The following is a 19,846-nucleotide window of genomic DNA, read 5'->3' on the forward strand; positions in this document are numbered from 1 at the left end:
ATACCAGGCATGCTGCACTTGCTTGCTTTGAGCAATGCTGTGACCGCTGTCTGATCTTTCAGAGTGAGCCTTCCTGGGAACAAGGTCACGAAGGTAACGCTGGGGAGGCTGCACTTCAGTGAGACAACAACAAACAACATGAGGAAGAAGGGCAAGCCCAACCCAGACCAGAGGTGAGTGACTAAACCATTCAGCAGAGGTGCTGAAGTTAGAGACCGGCTCAGTGTAGCTGAAAGAGACCGGGGTCTATCCAGGGTGGAATTCATGTCCAAAGACATCACCATAAGATAAAACATCAGTTGCTGATCGCTCTTTATTTTTAAAAGGTACAGGTTTAAAATCATATTAACGCATTGGCTTCATTATTTTATTAATCGTTACTTAACATAGTGTGATGGAAAGAGGTGTGTAAAGGACAGGTCACCTTATGATTGTCAGTGTGGAACTGGGAGAGTGCTGGCTTGCTAAAGTAATGGGCAGTGATGGGTGATGCACTGCGCTACAGACTGTGACCCCTGTCAGCCTGGCTGTAGAGGTTAAAAGCTTTATAACCACACCTGCAGGAGAGACTGACTTTTTTGCATAGCGGTTAAGATGCTCAAGTACTCTTAATTATTTTTTTATTAGTTTATAAATAGGTTACAAGACATTATCTCACCATTAACAAAATAGAACCATATTTAGTAACATTTTACAATGTATTTGTTAGTGAACCTATTTAAATGTAATGCTATCTGTCTTGTTGCTACATGTCTGTATTTTGAAAAGTATCATAGATTTCTGTATCTTGTACTGTACTACTATGTAACTACTGTAATGATACTGTTCTCTTTCTCTGGTAGGTACTTCATGTTGGTTGTTGGGCTGTATGCAGCACTGCAGGACCAAAACTACCTGGTCATTGCTCACATGTCTGAAAGAATCATAGTAAGGGTAGGTAGAGCTGTTTGAACCTTTGATTTCTACTACCTTTGTTTTGAGCCCTATAAAGCATGCCGAGGCCTCTCGTAAACAGGTGGGAAGTCTGATCTTGCCTTGCCATTGCAGGCGTCTAACCCGGGGCAGTTTGAAAACGACACTGACCAGCTGTGGCAGCGAGGACACGCTCCGGAGTCCATGGTTTGCCATGGCCGGGTGGGAATCAACACAGACTCGCCAGATGAGGCGCTGGTCGTGTGTGGGAATATGAAAGTCATGGGGACAGTCATGCACCCTTCTGACATGAGAGCAAAGCAGAACATCCAGGAGGTGAGCAGGGACTCTTACACCCCTCTCAGAGAGACAGCTGACATGCATCCAGGAGGTAAGCAGGGACTCTTACACCCCTCTCAGAGAGACAGCCGACATGCATCCAGGAGGTAAGCAGGGACTCTTACACCCCTCTCAGAGAGACAGCCGACATGCATCCAGGAGATAGACAGCAGGGACTCTTACACCCCTCTCAGAGAGACAGCCGACATCCATCCAGGAGGTAAGCAGAGACTCTTACACCCCTCTCAGAGAGACAGCTGACATGCATCCAGGAGATAGACAGCAGGGACTCTTACACCCCTCTCAGAGAGACAGCTGACATGCATCCAGGAGGTAAGCAGGGACTCTTACACCCCTCTCAGAGAGACAGCCGACATGCATCCAGGAGGTGAGCTGGGACTCTTACACCCCTCTCAGAGAAACAGCCGACATGCATCCAGGAGGTAAGCAGGGACTCTTACACCCCTCTCAGAGAGACAGCCGACATATATCAGGCCTGAACATTTATGAACGAAAGAGTCGTATTGAGGAGCAGGGAGTTCTTAAAGAGCCACGAGAAACAACATGAAAAATAACAAAGAGACAAACAATAACTGATTTAACTGGAATGCACACGGGCTTCAGTGTTTGTGCATTCATTAAGCAGTTTACATGTTTAAACACTTCCACGTCATCTTGTGTTGCACTTTCACTTGATTTTACCAAAAACGAAAGTCCAACCCTCTGCCCTAAATCAAGAGATCCATAATGTGAAGCTGTGTTAGATTTCCATTATATCCGTTGCGTTGTATAGATATACTGTACATATGGTTCATACAATGGCACTGCACTGAATCTTTCACATTGTGAAGTGTGACTGAGAAAGAACATTAGCTATGTGTTTCAAATGCATTAGTACAATCTGAACAACTTGAAAGTAAACAATATAATATTAGGTTCATAAAAAAAAGAAACAAAAAAATATATATAATTCAAATTATGCCCCCTGAATATGATGCAGCATGCGATGACATTGTAGTGTGTTTAATCCTGCAGGTAGACACCACCGAGCAGCTGAAAAGGATAGCACAGATGAGAATCGTTGAGTATGACTACAAGCCAGAGTTTGCATTGAAGATGGGAATCGATCGGGCCCATGAGACAGGTATGCTCCGATTCAGCAGAAAGGAGGGTTCTGGTCTGGGTATTACCTGTGTGAGACAGAACAGAGGGCTACAGTGCTGCTGCCCTAGCCAGTCACCTCTCACTGAGGCTCAGAGATTGAAATTACATTCCAGTTTCAGAAATGAAGACATTTTTATAACAATCCTGTTGGATACACCTTGCTGAAACTCAGATTTATCCTGGTGTGAAATCTGAAATAAATAAATAAAAATATCAAATGTGAGCACCTTCCCAACACAGTAGCAAGGATCTTTATTTTTCTGCAGCCTTGTTTCCGAGTGCTCCGGCTGCAGTCTCAGTGGCATCCTAACATATTTCCTATTGTTGAAGGTATAATAGCCCAGGAGGTGAAGGAGCTCCTGCCTTCCGCTGTGAAAGACGTTGGAGATGTAGCCTGCAATGACGGGGAGATGATAACAAACTTTCTCATGGTTGATAAGGTAGGAAAGGATTTTTTTAAATATTCCAAGCATCGGGGAAGCTTATTGCCTAACATATTAAATTTTTTTTTCTGTTTTGCTTTATCTTCTTGTTTCGTTTAGGAGCAAATCTTCATGGAGAATGTAGGTGCTGTCAAGCAGCTCTGTAAACTGACAGACAACTTAGAAAACCGGATTCAGGAGCTGGAGGTCTGGAACAAACGCATTGAGAAGCTAAAACGCATCAGCAGCATAAAATCAGCAATCAGCAATAAGAGTGCAAATAGGTACATATCACATTGTGTGTGAGTGCATGCCTGTGTGTGTATAATGGAATAATCTGCAGAGCGGAATATTTACAATCAAATAAATCACACGCGTGTGTGCACTGGCCAATTTGAATATCCAATGCTTTGGATTTGAAAGTTTACAGCTCCTGTCTGTACGATTTTTGAAAGGAAGGATGTTGTGAGCTTGGTTTGAAGGGGGCAGAGACTGATATCAAACTATCCTAGGGTAAAATACAATATTGCCAGTGCCTTATACAGGAAAGTAAATAATAGCTTGTCACAAAGACGGCTGGAGTGGGGGATGTCAGAGCAGAAACAGAAACCAAGAAATAAACAGAGAACAGTAAATAAAAAGGTTTTAGCAAACAAAAACACAGGACACGGCACTGGTAGCCAAAATAAACAGAAAAACAAAACGGATTAACAATAAACAAACATGGTGAGCTGATATTTTACTTTATGTTATTATTTTATTATTATTACCCGTTCTTCACTCACCAAACACACAACCCCGAGTGAGTGAAAGCATGCTGCTTTTATGCAGCTGTACCGAGACTCGATTGCTAATCAGTCATTCAATTGGAGTCGCGGTACAACTGCACGTGAATTAATAAAGTGCAATTCCCCGTACTCACATATTATTACTTTTTACTTGCACGTGACGTGCTGTGCAATCCTCGTGCCTAAATACAAATATACGTTTTAAACACTTGTGTTACACAGACCCGTTTATATCCCGTGTACCAATGACTATACACCAACACTAACACACAACATATAACAGAAAATATACACAGGGGCGGGCACTTTTGCCACATAGCTGTACATATACATCCATATTAGCATAGTAGATTTGTTTACATTGGAAAACATGACAGCTCCTCTGGGGGAACGGTTTAAAGCAGTGCTTGTGGTTTAACGGTTTTAAAGCAGTTTTCTCAGAGGTGTTGTGCATTTTAAAAGGGGTCAATAAGAAAGGGTTTCTTTTATTAACATTACCTCTCTCAACAAATCGTTAGGCAGTAAGCGTTTTCCAGACTTTCATTTTCACTTTGACTCACCTGCTGTGCCTCACAGCAATTATAAAGCAGGGGTTAACTTATTAACAAAAAGCTACAGGATCTAGGATCCAGCACAAATGAACCTGTCATAAAGTATAGCCAGGGCAGCGCCATCATTTTGATTTATTCCAGGCCTCTGTGTGATTAGATGGGTTTCAATACTTGTTGCCCAGGAATTAAACTGGGACAGGAAAGCATGATATTTCTGTGGTGTCAGGATTATGGGATTAACCTAATGTAAGGAACCACTGGAATCATACCCCCTGAGTCAGAGACTAGCTGTCTGCTGTACTGTTAGAGGAGACAGACTCCACTTTGTACAACTGAGTCACCTCTTAGAGAGAATTCCCTTTACTTATATCAGAGTGAAGTCAGAGAATGAAACATGTACAGCAAAATTATCAGGGAATGGAGTATGTTAATGTGTGTTTTTTTTAAAAGCCTTCACATCTTTATTGTCGTTCGGTAGCTGAAGTTGCCCTTTGTCGGCTCTCCAAATCAGTCACTTACATTCTCAGAATTCTTCCTCAGCAGCTTCTGCTTCTGTGCAACCCGTAACAGCTGTGGTCTACACACTCCCTATTGTGAGTTTACTCGAAGGTCACCGGTTGTCAAGGATACCATTGCACTGCTGTTCTTTTGACCAACTAATCAATCTATCTGGTTCTCTCCTAATTCAGCTCAGTTACTTATTGTTAAGGGTCAAGGTTTGCTATCTTAAACTCATACTGTACAAACTATGAATCTCTCAGTTCCTTGTGGCACAAACACCAATGTGCTATCAGGTGCTTCTTTACAGAACAGTCTTCCTGATAATGAATTCACCTTGCACCTCAGTCAATGGATTTGTAACTTATCATTCACAGAACAAGAGTTGTCTGCCATTTTTTTTTAACCCATCTTTTTATATTATTTCTATGTATTTTTTTACATGTATATAAGGAAACAGCTTTGATTTAGCAGCTGTTCCAAGATGACAATGTTTAATTAGCATTTGTTTAAAAGTCTGATTGGTTTATCGGATATATATATTTTATATCTTACAGGACAGTAAGCAGAAGCAGCAGCATCCCTCCACCTCGGCAGCCTTTGAAGTCCTCCACAGTGAGTGAGAGCAGTCTTCTTTCAGTTAGTCAAAGTCGTTGTGCATTTGGAACATTGCAGTGACGGCTATTCCTTTCTGCTGTGGCTTTGTTTCTCAGCAGGGTCCCACACAGACACGCCATCACTGTCTGCAACACAGATTTTCACAAGCTGCCATCATTACATTGGTGAGCACCATGGCCTTTTGGTAAGAACCTTTTTTTTTTTCTGTGCAGCACAGAAGGGTTTGATCTAGTTGGAGTGCAGTGTCTGCGCAGCGTATGTTAACCAACTCAGAAGACTGCTGTACATCAGTAAATGATTAAGCTTTAATAACAACACTGTTGTTTTTTTCCACAGCGTGATTGCAATCACATCACTTTACCTGATTGGCTTGAACAATGATGATTACATCTTCTCCGATCTCAGGTACAGGGGTTCAGAATATTTCAATCTTGTAACTGGTTGTTACTTGACAGCGATTTATTATATATATATATATATATATATATATATATATATATTATATATATATATATATACACACACACACACACACACACATGTTGTTTTTTATTTTTAAAACAGCAACACTTCAGTCTTTCCCCTGATCAGCACTGTGACGTCTGCAGCCCTCACATCTTCTTCAACAGCAGGTACAGTGTGCAGGTTAGCACATAAAACAAGAGCTCAGCTCTCTCTAAAATAAGAAAAGAGAATGGTTGTGCTGATTGGATGAATAAATAAATACAACAATAGTTTCCTTGATGTGTGCTTTTCTGGATATTTTATGCATGCATGTATTGCTGCTTGTGTATTGTTTCTTTGTTGTATTGATTGATTAATGGATGTGTGTAATTCTCTGTGTGGGTTTCAGCTGTCAGCACCACAGTCCCTGGCCCCTGGCCCCCCGATGTTGAATTCTGCAGCATCCTCCCCTGCGATGAGGTGTGCTGCTGCTCTGCAGGGGCTGGCAATGCCAGCGCTTTCAGCCTGCCAGAGCAGCAGGCAGAGGGGGCACCAAAGCAAACAGGTGCGCTGCTCATCCGCTCTCACTTTACAAGAAATCACCAGGAGAAGTGAGAGAAGACAGAGAGGGACGGAGCCCCGGTCAATGTTCCGTAAAACTCCAGGGGTTAGGCTTGATTCCTCTTTGGACTATTATTGGACTGTAATTCTCAACAACAACAAAAAACTAAATAAAGACACACAGCTATGACAATGTGCTGTATGATACATGGAATAATAAACAGCATTGTGACATATATAGATATACTGTAGATAGATTGATAGGGCTTACAGTGGCAGCTACAATGAGGCGGCAATAATATTAACATTTTGAATGTAATATGCAATGCCCAGTAGATGGGGTTGGAGTATTATGCAGTCGTTATGTGTACTTGATAATGCAGTAGGGTGTTATAAACATCAATAGCCAGTATTTACTTATAGCTTGAAAAAAATCGAAAGAAAGACAAGTTCATTGGACACCATTTGTGGGTCTAGTTTACTGCACTGTGAGATCCTTGCTATAGAATGGGGCTGACTCGAAACTGCTTCTTTCAGGACGAAGGAAACAAGACCTGCCCACAGGCATCACTAGAGACACTGGAAATAATCAAGACTGTAAGTAAGGCTTCCTGCATTCATTCCAAGCATGAAAACAGAACAGCAGCTAGTTTGGAATTCAGTTGTAGGTGTCCTGTATATATAAAAGGGGTTTTTCACCATCATAATAACGTTATCGATGGATTTATTTATATTTAACTTTGTACTTTATCTCAACAGTAATTGATACAACCATCAAGTCCATTCACATTGTGGAAAATCAGCAGATTATTGACAACCGGTACTGTTTGAAACAAAACTGTGGGTGAGTGTGGGATTCGTATTCTTATTCCTATTGTCATTCCAGTGAAACAGGCTTGTGCAGTATTGCAGTGATCAATCTGTTCAAGTGGATTCGCTTCTCACACAATTGTTTGCAATCCATTCTGAGTTATGTTGTGTTCTTACAGCTGCCTAGACGAAAGCATGCAAACCTAAAACTTGACATTAAAAGTTAAGCAGGGCAAGAATATGAAGCTAAATGTGTTCTGATGTTCTGAACCCCAACTGTTGTCTCTCTTTGTATCTGTGAAACACCCAGAAACGGAAACTACAGCTACGTCATACCGCTGAGCAAACACACCCCGGTGAGGATGAGAATCACTTTGCAAATGAAGTAAGTGAAAGGATTCATTACAGCGTGCTTTTGTTTACTGCTTAAATTATGTAACGCGTTTCAGACACTACTGAAAGCACGAATCCAACCCAGTAATTAATAGGAATTTTTAATGAGAACCCTATAGGCCAAATGAGTGCTTGCTATTGTCGAGATAATTGTTTCTATATTAATTTATTTAGCAGTAACAATTAATCACGCACACAGAATGTCTACACCTCATCCCGAGCTGGTTAACTCATGGACGGTGAATGAGAGCGGTGCAGAATCCCTCCTCCTCAGAGAGAGTATTGTTCCCTGGCTGACTGTTCACATGTTTGTCTTCCCTGCAGCTCTTCAGAAGCCCTGGTTGTCTTTCTGTGTGGGGTCACAGCAGGGGCGCAGTGCCCGGATTGCCAGCACAGAAAGAAAAGAGCAGCGCTTTTACACAATACACAGGTAAACAGGCTCTGTCCCTAATAGAATCAATCTTTAGTGTTAAATAACCTTCTGGAGAAGCCATGTACTAGTTATTGGGTTTCCTCTGTTGTTTGATATTTTCCTATCCATTCCAATTGCTTTAGTTTTTCTTCCTGCTATCGCCACACAACACAGACACAAAGGTAACGTATACTTCATACAGACTGAGGTGGTGAGGACAGAGAGACTGAAAGTGTTCAGTAAAAAAAGTACTTAAATTTGACTGTAACGGGGGGAGATCTGTTCTGACTCTGCTGGCGTATTCATAGTGCTGCAGGAAGAGGGCAGCAGCCTTACAATGTCCACCTGTCGGACATGGCAGTGACATGGAGAGGTGGGAGAGAGGGTGTGTGGCTTTCTCTCTCTCTGAGTGGCTGAGAGGCAGGACTTGGGGGATTGCTGGCCCTATAAAGACTATGCTCTGTGTCCTTCGGGCTGCCCATATAGGATGTAAACAAACCAGCAGAAGCTTGGCAGCTAGATGGAGAAACACAGGGAGACCACCCACAAACAAAATAGAGAAACAAAATAAGAAAAGAAATATAGCAGTAGCGGGGAGACTTTGGGCTGACCCCGAAAGTATAATTTTAAACTACACAGTTGAGGGAACTGGAGAGCATACTTCGAATTCTCTGGCCGTACTTTATTTTGTAGTTTCGTTAACAGTGTTTTGTTTTCTCTTTTTCTTTGTGCCTTCTGTTTTGGTTATTGTTTTGTGCACCTGAAAGTGTACCCAAAGTACTCTGTGTGAAGCCTTATACCATTGCTGGTAATAACAAGACCTTGTGGACATGAATAAATAGTGCACCCAGTGGTATTTAGCAATGCAGACTTCTGTATCCTGTATCAATGAATTGCCCACCACCCTTCCACAGTGACCCAAGACAAAACAAACAAAAAATAAACGAATTACTTTGACAGGTACAAAATAACACAATGCTGCTTACAGAATAGTACAAACGTACCCGGCAGCTCCCTGCTTTGGGTACACTGGAGTTCTGTAATTCAGAGTCCAACCCTTGACTGCCTTGGGGGCTAAACCAAATTCATTTACTGTTTTCAAGCCCCGCCCCCATATTAGTTAACACAATTACAAGGCAGTGCAAACTGTAACCAGCCCCCGCCCTGTTACATGTGAACCCTCCAAATCATTGTTCACAAAATTGAGTCAACAGACAAGTACAAAGAATACTGCAGACATTTGACATAACGATAACCTCTTGCCTTTATTTTTCTTTCTTTAGACATGGATTACAGGACAGGGACAGCAGAAGAAAAAGGAGACACAGGCAGGTTTTATTGTTAACTTTGATCCCTGTTTGAACACTTCCAACTCCCGCTCTACCCCCTTCCCTCACAGTCTATTCAGGGTGTTGTTTACTTGATCCATCCCTTGCAGCCATTCAGGACCCTTTTATAACAAGACAGCTTCTTGTTGTACAATCAGCTGCAGTACTGGTAACAGTTCCATTAACAGATGAAAGTACTGTCCTGGCATGGATGTTATATATGCAATAAACTCAACAGAATTGTGTAAACAAAAACACAGCAAGGAATGAACCAATGAAAAGTACAGTGTCTGTTTACTAAATGTATTGATTGTTAACTGTCTCTCTTTTTTATTACTTCAATCATTTTCTTAGCCAGGTAGGAAAACCAAAAAAAAACGAGACGAGACCCTGAATGAAACATCAGCAGTGTTTATTTCTAGTGTGGTAGCTACAGTATACTGGGGAAAGAGCTTTGAGAATCTAGCCCGCTATGTGCAGGCTGCACCCTTAATGATACCAGAGTGTCTTCCTCACATGCCTTCATTTGTTCCAGCATGTCAATTATACCTGACACTCTCTGTGTTTGAATAAAGCTGTGAGTGGTTTGTTTAGGATCTAGCGGTTCCTCGTCTGAACACTTGTAACTCTGTGAATGCATTGCCATGCATCGTAGCCTCACACCCAGGCGTTCATTGCAGCCTGATTGCTCAGTTTAAAAGTCGATCAGTTTCACCACACAGACTGGCAGGTCAGTACTGGCAGGAAGGCTGGTGGATTTCAGTGAAGTCAAGAGCTTGTGTGTGGGTTTGGTTTTAACTGGGATTCTTTGGTGTTGTTTGCTACTGTACATTCCTTCATAGTTTAGCTCCTGGGCAGAAGTGCAGTCAGCTTGGTCAGGCTTTGGGTATGCCTTTGTTTACATTCCCCAGAGGTAGCTGTTTAGGAACACAACTGAGACATGACAATACCCTAGTTCCATTTTCAGAGGAGTCATTTATTTATTTATTTATAATGTCATTCTTTCATTATTAAAACCAATGCATGAGTGTTTTTTTTCCTGTTTTACACGTCTTGGTAAATGTATTCTTTTCTTCAGACTACACAGGGATTTGAGCATCAGTGGCCACTTCCAGTCGCTGTTTTGTACAGGAGTTCATACTATTTCCGTGCTACTGCTCCGGTAAGATAGCTGTGAAAGTAATTGTCCAACATGCAGGCAGCCCTTTATCTTTGCTCTGCCTTGAACAATACCCATATAGCTCTCCCTGCTTTACCATACAGTAGCTCTCTGTACCATACTGTACCTGTCTCTGCATTCTAAATGGTTCTGTATATGCCATGCCAACATCTCCAGGAGACACAGGATTTGTAATGAATATGCATTTCAAGGACTCTTTTAATAAAGCATGAATATCCAACACAGAGCCCATTGATCATTGATCACGGTGACAGGTAAGTGACCTGAGTCTCTGATGAAAGACGTGGTCAGCTGTCTACCCTCTGCAGAAAATATTACAAATGCTGTTCTGATATGGAAGATTGGCTTGGTTTGTGCGAAGCTTGTACTTACCTTGATTTTTAATCACATGCTGTTGTCCCACAGGGTCAAGCGGATTGTGAGACGGACCCCAACTATATGGGGGTGCAGTTTACAGACTACTATTTCTACTTCTATAGAAGATGCGACTGAGATACTGGAAACATCATTCACATTTCAAACACCACAACGGCCCTTTAAAAGCCTTTCCCCCGAAAAAAGTTATCTGGTTAAGTTATCGGAAAAGTTATTTTTCTATGAAATGTATGCTAAATATATGTCAAACTGTATTACTTTTTTTAATATTTGAAAAAATAAAGTCTAAAAAAAATTAACAACCATCTTGTGCAAAAGTGAGATGACACATGTTTAGGGTTATTGCCTATCCGAAGTAGTAAATGAATCAAGGTGTTCTGAACGCACAGTAAGAAAAACGTTTCTTATTTAATAGGGATTTGCTGCACGTGAAGAGTTTGGATTTGTCCGTCATGAGGCAGCAGATCCTGTGGAAGGGAGCACTTGCAGTCGACCAGCATGCTCTAAATGTAGATAAGCTGTGTTGCATCAACAGCAGAGGCACACAGTGTATTAATGAAGTACAAGGGCCATGGTCTCAGAATCTGAACAGGCACCTTCAGCCATTGTCACTTTAGCAAAGACTAATATCGGACTGGCGAGGTATTGATCACATTAAACCCAAGCTCGCTTGGGAAATAATCAGATAATACTGTGCAGGGTTTAATTCAAACAAGTTGATACTTGGTGTATTGTACCTGAGTGGTTTTGATAGCTTCACATGTATATAGTCTATGCTGCTCTACACATACTGCATGAAAAACATATTGAGACTGAATGTATTTTAAGTTATTGGGCTCTGAACAGAACACAGTAAGTAGGGTGCGCAGGCATCATGGCCTGTCATGGGGGGGGGGGGGGGGGGGGGGGGGGGGGGGGGGGGGGGGGGGGGGGGGGGGGGGGGGGGGGGGGGGGGGGGGGGGGGGGGGGGGGGGGGGGGGGGGGGGGGGGGGGGGGGGGGGGGGGGGGGGGGGGGGGGGGGGGGGGGGGGGGGGGGGGGGGGGGGGGGGGGGGGGGGGGGGGGGGGGGGGTTCTCCCAGTGTCTTTTAGATCTGTATGAACCAGACTGGATAAAGAGGAAGACTGTATAGAACAGAATCTGTGTCATTGTGTTGTGATTTGTATCACTTTCAATCTGTCTGACTCCAGTTGATTTGCAGCATGGCTATGCTTATTTTTCTCTAAAAAAAAGCCGTATTTAAAAGTGATGCTATCCTTTGATTCCTGACTAACCCTTTTAATGGACACATCTTCAGGATGTAGAGGCATGTGTCTGTGTCTCTCAGTGTGTCAATTCAGCCATTCAGCCTTAGCTATGGATCTTTATTTTAAAGGCATAGTGGTGATTAAAAACATAATGCATCATCTTACATCTCACGTTAACTTCCTGTAAATAGATTTCAATGTCATTGTATTATTGTTTTAATACTGTTTGTACCTGATTGCTTGGCTTCACCAGCACTACACTTCACTTCACCGGGTGATGATGCCGTCATCTGAAACATCCTTGTACAGTAATTAGTATGATTTTCTTTTTTTACCTGATTTGTAAATATAGTACATCACAAGTCAAATGTATTGAACTGAAATAAATTGTTACTGCTTCTGGCTATTGCTGATTCAAGTCTATTTAGTCCCATTGAAATAAATCAAGTTGATCTGGTTGTTACCATTATACAAACAAGCCTTGTAGAAGGAATGCATTTAAACTGAAGTGAGAGAAACATGAGAGACCTGTTTGCAGTACGCATCTTTAATATCTTTCTCAATAGGACCAACTTGGTCAGTTCAAATCCACTATAATGGATTCATTGCTATACTAAGTTTTTGGCAACTTTTGGTTATTCTGAATAGCGTATTCCTAGTATCGCTTAGAATACAACTGTATATCATTTTATATTCACATCACCTTCTGTGGCCTCAATAGAGCTCTCATACATTCTCTTTAATCACAGCTGGTACACCAGAGACTAGGCCTATACATTAACCAGTCCCCTTGCAACACTCTGCCCCCTAGAGGCAAAAAATAAAAACAGGATAATAAATGTAGATCGATGGTATTAAGATCTGCCACTGTTTTTCTTCACTTTGTTGGTACATATACAAGAATGTACTCGCTTCTATAGTGGTATGAGATACACACAAACAGGCAGCCTTTAAATATATATATATATACTAACAGGACTGTAATCTTTGGAGAAAAAAAAGGGATCTGATTGTGATGCATGGAGCAGGACATGTCTGGCTCAATGATCAATGAAGCTGCAATGACACTGACTGAAAGCTCTATTAAATGTTAATCTGCTGGGGCTGTGAGACTGTGAGCGCCGCGGCTTCACAACACAGTGACAGATGGAGTGTACTGTGAACACGCCAGCTTTGCTGAAAGCCGCCCACACATGTGCAGTCTGTCATCTCATGCATGCACTCACCACATATCTTGTTAACAATGACTGTCAGCTGTATTTACAGAACACTGTCAATATCAAGACTGGCTTTTTATTTAATGAAACTGCAATGTGACAGTAGCTCACAGCATCCCCACAAAGACATGACTCAATAACAATGAACCAGAACAATGTGGGAGAGAGCTAAGAGGAACAGCTTCGTTTAGGAAGCAATGTTCCCTGCTAACACAGTGTAAGCACTACAATGCCACTCTTCGCAGTACATAGTCTGGACTTGCAGCTCTTGTGATTCTCACGGCCGGACAGAGGCCATCGCGAAGTGCCATGTTACGGTACAGCACAGATTTACTCCAGAACTTCAAATACTCAATTATAACATATACATAGAATTATAGACTGCTCAGGAACCCTATCCATGACATCAGCTATATTTTTCACATCAGCACGGTTGATGTAACCCGTTTTAGAAAATTGTACCAGAGGTAACTCTCGGAATTCCATTGACTGCAAAGTCTGTTCACGTCTTCTCTTGCCAATATGACCCACATACAGATGTCCACAGGCTCGTAACCATATATTGCTAAACAGACGCTTACATCCTGTGTATGGATAATGTGTGACCCCAGCTCAAGTGAACAGAATCCTGGGGAGGTGGTTCCTCAACTAGTGGTTTATGATGTGATGTGTGTTTGTGTTTACTGTTTTATCTGCTAGTTTTGAGACACTTAGAGACCAAACGTGGTTTTCCTGTTATGATAACTGATGCAGTTCCAATGTATGCATCCCAGAGACAGGTCCTGTAAGACTGGAACGAGACACTTTTTTACACAGAGAGCAGTGAGGATAGAGGTCACCATGCCATGTTGTTAATGTTGAATCTTGACCCAGTTTATGGGGTAAATCATAGTTGAAACCGGACCAGCACTGATGGTCCGAACAGCCTCCCCTTGTTCTTAATATTTCTGTGTTCCTGACATTGCCAATGATGCGATTGCATGCAGAAGGGTTTTCTTGCAGCTATAAGAAGCAGTTGAAAGCCACATTGTAGCAGAGCAGAACTCTGCCCTTTATAAATTGGCAGGGATGGGGTTAAATTCCCCTACCCGCCTGGGTTTATTGTGTTCAGGTGGCTGGGTTAGAGTAATTAATGATCAATCTGCACCCAGCCACCTGACATAAAAGGAGGCCTCAGCTTCCCATTAGGGAGAGGAGGGAGCTGAGGAAGCAAGCTGGTGTTTGTGTGTGCTGTTTTTTGGTTTTGTGATTTTTGGATCCAGTGAAGAGATTGCCCAGCCTGGAAATTTTTATTTTTGTAAGTCTTGTTCTGTATCTTTCTATTTTGTGCTTAAATACCTTTGTTTTGGCCCTTGTGCCCTTTTATTTTGTGTTAGATTGTTAATAAAAGTATTATTTTTTTGAACTGCAGTCTGTCTCTGGGCCTCTATCCACTCACCAGCCTGTGACATTTGGTGTCAGGGTGGGATATAGCACCAGGAGGCTTGGAGCAGTACTGCAGGTTTTTTTTTTTTTTTTTTTTTTTGGGACAATTTTTTTTTTTTTAAAGATTAAATAAAAAAAAAAAAAAAAAAAAAAAAAAATGGGAAAGAGCAGAAAGTGGTGACAGAAACTGCAACAGCAGGAGGAGGTCGAGGATGACAGCTTTGAGGTTTTTTTGAAGATCCTCGTGGTGGAGTTGTGCCCAGGCTGTGGGGAGTATGGACACACGGTGGCTATCTGCCCCATGCAGTATGAGGAGGAGGAGCCACCGTCCTGAGAGCCAGAGAGGGAGGAGCCACCGCTCCCAGAGTCCAGAGGGGAGGAGCTGTGGACCAAGGAGCCAGAAGGGGAGAAGGCTGATGCTCTACAGCAGCCTCTACATGTGCTGCTGAGAGAAGCCCAGCGGAGGTGCACCCGATCGTTATGGCAGGTACCAGCCTTGCCTCAGAGGCCACTAGAATGGCCACAGCCCCCACCGCCGGTGGTGTGGGGGCTGCAGCCGTTGCCGCTGGAGGAGCTGGAACTGCCTTCGCTGGCCGCCAGTGAGGAGGAAGTCTGGCCTCTGCCACCCTGTCCAGAGGTTCCTGCACTGTTGGCCACGCCTGCACCGCCCAAGGATACCTGCTTTGCACCACCCAAGGATGCCACGCCTGCTCCGCTCAGGGATGCCACATTTGGATCGCCTGGGGTTGCCTGCTGCGTCGCATCGCCTGGGGCTGCTGGTGTCTCCTTTTTGTTTCCTAGGGTTGCCGAGGGTCCGCTGCCTCCCGAGGGTCCCCGCTTCCGTCACCAGAGGGTGCCGGGCCGCTGTCCTTGGAGGGTCCAGTGCCACTAAAGGGTCCAACACCACCGGTGGGTCTGGCGCTGCTAGGGGGATCCACGCGGTCCAAGGAGGCTGCATCTGCTGGAGGGTCCAGGTCCCATGACAGCACTGCCTTACTACCTTGGAGATCTGGGGCCCCCTCAACCAAAGAAGGCTTGGGGGCTCCGACATCAACCCTGCCCACCACTGCCCACCCAAGGGACATAATTGGACTCTTGGGAGGGGGGGAGTTGGCCGATTGCGGCCTGTGTACTTTGTACGTGGGGGGGAAGTGTGTGGCAGAGCAGAGCTCTGCCCTTTAGAAATTGGCAGGGATGGGGTTAAATTTTTTTTTTTTTTAGTATTTTCAGATCCAGTGAAGGCATCCCCCAGCCTGGAAATCTTTATTTTTGTAAGTCTTGTTCTGTGTCTTTTCTATTTTGTGCTTAAATACCTTTGTTTTGGCCGTGGTGCCCTCTTATTTTGTGTTAGTGTTAATAAGTGTTATTTTTTTTGAACCGCAGTCTGTCTCTGGGCCTCTATCCACTCGCCAGCCTGTCACACACATGTAAATATTTGATGGGACTTGGAAACTTAGTATTTCCTAACTGGCTCAGCCCTTATGTGTTTCCAGTGAGTGCTCTGGTAATACTATGGTTCAGGGTTGAATGGCATGCAATGTAGCTAAGAAATGTAATAAATCTATCTGGGCAGGTTTATGAATTACAATTGTCTGCATAAATAACCTCATGCCATTTAACTTGAGGAAGAGAGCTTGACGCCTGCAATGGTTATTCATTGCTGCAGTGCAGAGAGGGTTTACTACAGTGGTGAATCATTGCTGTTTTACAGGCAGTGAATCAGATCGATATATATGCTGCACCTTAAAATATTTCGTATGAGCCCTGCAGTAATACAGCAAACACAAGAAGCTGCATCGGACACCCACGCCAATTAAAGGGGAAGTGTACCCTTGTTTTATCTTTACAGGGTTCATCTATTATAGTCCAGCCTTCGCTTCATCAGTTGATGGGGGTTCATTTTGAAGTTACCTCTGGAATCCATTGTTTCATCTACAGTATATCCAGTCTGTTTCTGAAACTGCAAGCCGATCACCTTATAACTATTTGTTGCTTGTCTCTGGATAGACAGACCTTGTTAAATGACCTTCAGAGGCACTACAACAGCAACTATGTGGGAAAATCTTGATATTGTGACAGTGTGTAACCATATCAAGACTAAGTCTTACTGAAATCAATTGTGGTGCCATTGCTGGTAAGCTAGTGGCCTGCTGATCATTAACATTTCTTTAAATTAAGACGCTTGTATCAAATGATTCATTAAATTAAATGTAACTAAGGCATATCCTCAATTAGCATGACGGAAAGAGAAAAATCAAAAGATTCTGCACAAAATAAGAAGGGGGCCGGTATTCATTCACAGTGGCTATTATCTGGGGTGGTCTTAATGCTTATTGATTTGGCTGCTGGTCCCACATCTTAAGGGAAGAAGGAAGCCTGTGGCAAAGCCACACACCTTCCCCTATCCTCGTCAAAAGGACTGTCCCACACACCTTCCCCTATCCTCGTCAAGAGAACTGTCCCACACACCTCCCCCTATCCTCATCAAGAGGACTGTCCCACACACCTTCCCCTATCCTTGTCAAGAGAACTGTCCCACACACCTCCCCCTATCCTCATCAAGAGGACTGTCCCACACACCTTCCCCTATCCTCGTCAAGAGGACTGTCCCACACACCTCCCCCTATCCTCGTCAAGAGGACTGTCCCACATACCTCCCCCTATCCTCGTCAAGAGAACTGTCCCACACACCTCCCCCTATCCTCGTCAAGAGGACTGTCCCACACACCTTCCCCTATCCTCGTCAAGAGGACTGTCCCACACACCTCCCCCTATCCTCATCAAGAGGACTGTCCCACACACCTCCCCCTATCCTCGTCAAGAGGACTGTCCCACACACCTCCCCCTATCCTCGTCAAGAGGACTGTCCCACACACCTCCCCCTATCCTCGTCAAGAGGACTGTCCCACACACCTCCCCCTATCCTCGTCAAGAGGACTGTCTGCAAATAAAGTGGTGGAGCAGGTGGAGAATAAAGTTGCAAGTGTATCAGCAACAGCCAGGGAATTTTCCTTGAGGTTTAAACAAGTTATGGAGGGGGGAGGGGGTCAGTAGGAGAAGCAAGCTCCCATGATCCCTCCCCTGAATCTCACTCAGCCTAGATTTATAATAAGGAACTTTATATTATTTGGGTGTTCAATGGGATCAGCTTGGAGGTTGTGTGCAGGGTGGATCACGCAGTCAGAGGAGCCGAGATTCACATTGTGGCTGTGTGAACTCAACGGCCAGGGCTGAGATTTCCAGAGGGAGCGTTGCATTGGCTCTGGCGCTCCTGCAGGTTAGGGAGACAAAACATGGCCTGTTTCTACTCATCGCTCTACAGCGGACCCTACTGGTCAGGAGCCTGGTGAGCTCAAGAGGACACCTGTCTTTGTCCTCCAGAGGCTGCTAGCTCGCCGTCCTCCACTCTGGAATCCCTGGGTATAAAGAGGCAATTAGCTTTGTTGAACCTTCACTTCTCCTGAGCTGTGTGGGGAGTTGCTGTGGTCAGGGAACACAATTGGGCTCTCTAAATTAGGAAAAATCAGAGGTAAAACAACTGAGCACCCTACAAAAATTATACAAATAGAATAAAGTTTGTAGGTTAAATAGGCAAGAGTTAACTGCGTCACAAATCAGTATTCTGGGCTGTCTCGCTCTTCTCCTGGCATACAAATGCTATGGGCCATGGAGAGGGTCCAGCAGTTCACAGAGACTGGGCTTCTTGCAGGATCATTGGATGGCAGTCACATATTTTTGTCCTCATGAGTAATGTTATACAAGCAACTTTTTTGTTTTGACACGATCCACTGTTGCAGTGCCTGTTGAATTAACAGTTTTCAGACAACACCTGCACTGGCAGCGAGCAGCTGCAGGGAGAATGATTAAAGGAACTCTCACAACAACAGTTTAGCAGGACTTGTGAGATAACAGCAAACTGGAAACATAAAAAAATAATCATAATAATAATACAAATGCAAAGAGAAACGCTTGCTGTAGTAAAACATTGTAAAGGGATATTAAAGTGTCTAGTTTAGTAAAGTATAGTTTAAAAAGTGGATACTTCATTTGAATGTTGTTTTAACTATACTTTAATTTTCCTAAAATCTAACCGCAAGTCTTCAGAAGTACTTTTCCAAAACTTGCAGAAGACCAAATGCGTTCTACAGTGTGCCAATTTTTGTTTTAGAAATCTTAATGAATGTGAAATTAATGTTCTGTTTAAAGATGAACTCCCTTATATAGAAAAAGCATTAATTTGTTAAACATGTTTTCAGTTACCTGTCAGTGAGACACAGATCAGTGGATATTAGCAGCATATAACATTGTCAAAACATAAACATCTTCAGTTCCAGGATGACATTGAGCCGTTCTTGGAAACGATATGTTGCACTTAAAACCCAATAACACCACCAGATAAATAATTAACACTGGAGGGCGGGTGAGACAGAGGTAGTCAAAGGGTGACACGGGCAGTACCAGCAATGAAGACGTTCCGGGAGCAGCGAGGGCTGAAAACCTCAGGAGAAGATGAGTCCCACAGACGCTGTAGCACCCAGGCCATATTCACATTTGTATCGTTCGATCTGCTGTGTGGTTCAGAAAAATGGAACCAACCAAAATCCCAAGAGCAAAAGAACAACCTTGTTTCACAGACTCAGTGTTATCTTAAGGTACTCCAGGATTAGTGGTAATTGGACTATATCACTAATGTCACTCACAAGCTACATAAGTTCATAATGTGGATATAAGGCAGTCAGGTCACAGCAGACCAGTCCTGGCTATAGGTCTCATAAAATCTGGCTTGAGACAGGGCAGCCAGAAAAGTAATCACATGAAACAAGGAAGCAGAATTCAGTGCTTTTGCACTATTGTATTGTTGTCACAGAGTAAACAAATAAAGAAAATAAATCTGTTTAAGACAGGGCCAGGACTTGCAGCTCCCATACTTCTGCTTTTGGTGTAAAAAGGCATAAAAACAGAAAATATCAACAGTACAGCTATAGCCAGAAGTTTTGCATCACCTAGAATTTTAGGATTCAGACATAATTAAAAACAAAAAATATATAAGAACATAATTTAGATTTTTTATTTAACATCATATAATCAAATAAACTTTTCAAACAGTTTTTCGTTAAGTATATATGGAATACTACAAAGTGTTATGTAATTCAATATGATAACT

General features: G+C 43.1%; 1 protein-coding gene across 6 annotated transcripts in view; it reads left to right on the top strand.

Annotated features, from left to right (window-relative positions):
* The window catches only part of LOC121318024 (myelin regulatory factor-like protein), a 29,405-nt gene extending 17,724 nt beyond the window's left edge, over window positions 1-11,681 (top strand). For 5 of the 6 annotated variants that reach the window (XM_041254212.1, XM_041254211.1, XM_041254214.1 and 2 more), the window contains 18 exons: window positions 63-173; window positions 843-933; window positions 1,048-1,248; window positions 2,287-2,395; window positions 2,746-2,855; window positions 2,958-3,121; window positions 5,232-5,289; window positions 5,388-5,476; window positions 5,629-5,697; window positions 5,857-5,924; window positions 6,146-6,301; window positions 6,835-6,894; window positions 7,057-7,141; window positions 7,418-7,492; window positions 7,825-7,930; window positions 9,196-9,240; window positions 10,319-10,402; window positions 10,826-11,681. In XM_041254212.1, coding sequence (XP_041110146.1) covers window positions 63-173; window positions 843-933; window positions 1,048-1,248; window positions 2,287-2,395; window positions 2,746-2,855; window positions 2,958-3,121; window positions 5,232-5,289; window positions 5,388-5,476; window positions 5,629-5,697; window positions 5,857-5,924; window positions 6,146-6,301; window positions 6,835-6,894; window positions 7,057-7,141; window positions 7,418-7,492; window positions 7,825-7,930; window positions 9,196-9,240; window positions 10,319-10,402; window positions 10,826-10,912 — 1,768 coding nt within the window. In that variant the 3' untranslated portion in view covers window positions 10,913-11,681. The remainder of the gene's footprint in view (window positions 1-62; window positions 174-842; window positions 934-1,047; window positions 1,249-2,286; window positions 2,396-2,745; window positions 2,856-2,957; window positions 3,122-5,231; window positions 5,290-5,387; window positions 5,477-5,628; window positions 5,698-5,856; window positions 5,925-6,145; window positions 6,302-6,834; window positions 6,895-7,056; window positions 7,142-7,417; window positions 7,493-7,824; window positions 7,931-9,195; window positions 9,241-10,318; window positions 10,403-10,825) is intronic. The other variant, XM_041254213.1, reaches the window with a different exon arrangement.
* Window positions 11,682-19,846: the final 8,165 nt, after the last annotated feature.

The sequence above is a fragment of the Polyodon spathula genome, chromosome 7 (genome assembly GCF_017654505.1).
Source record: "Polyodon spathula isolate WHYD16114869_AA chromosome 7, ASM1765450v1, whole genome shotgun sequence".
NCBI lineage: Eukaryota > Metazoa > Chordata > Actinopteri > Acipenseriformes > Polyodontidae > Polyodon > Polyodon spathula.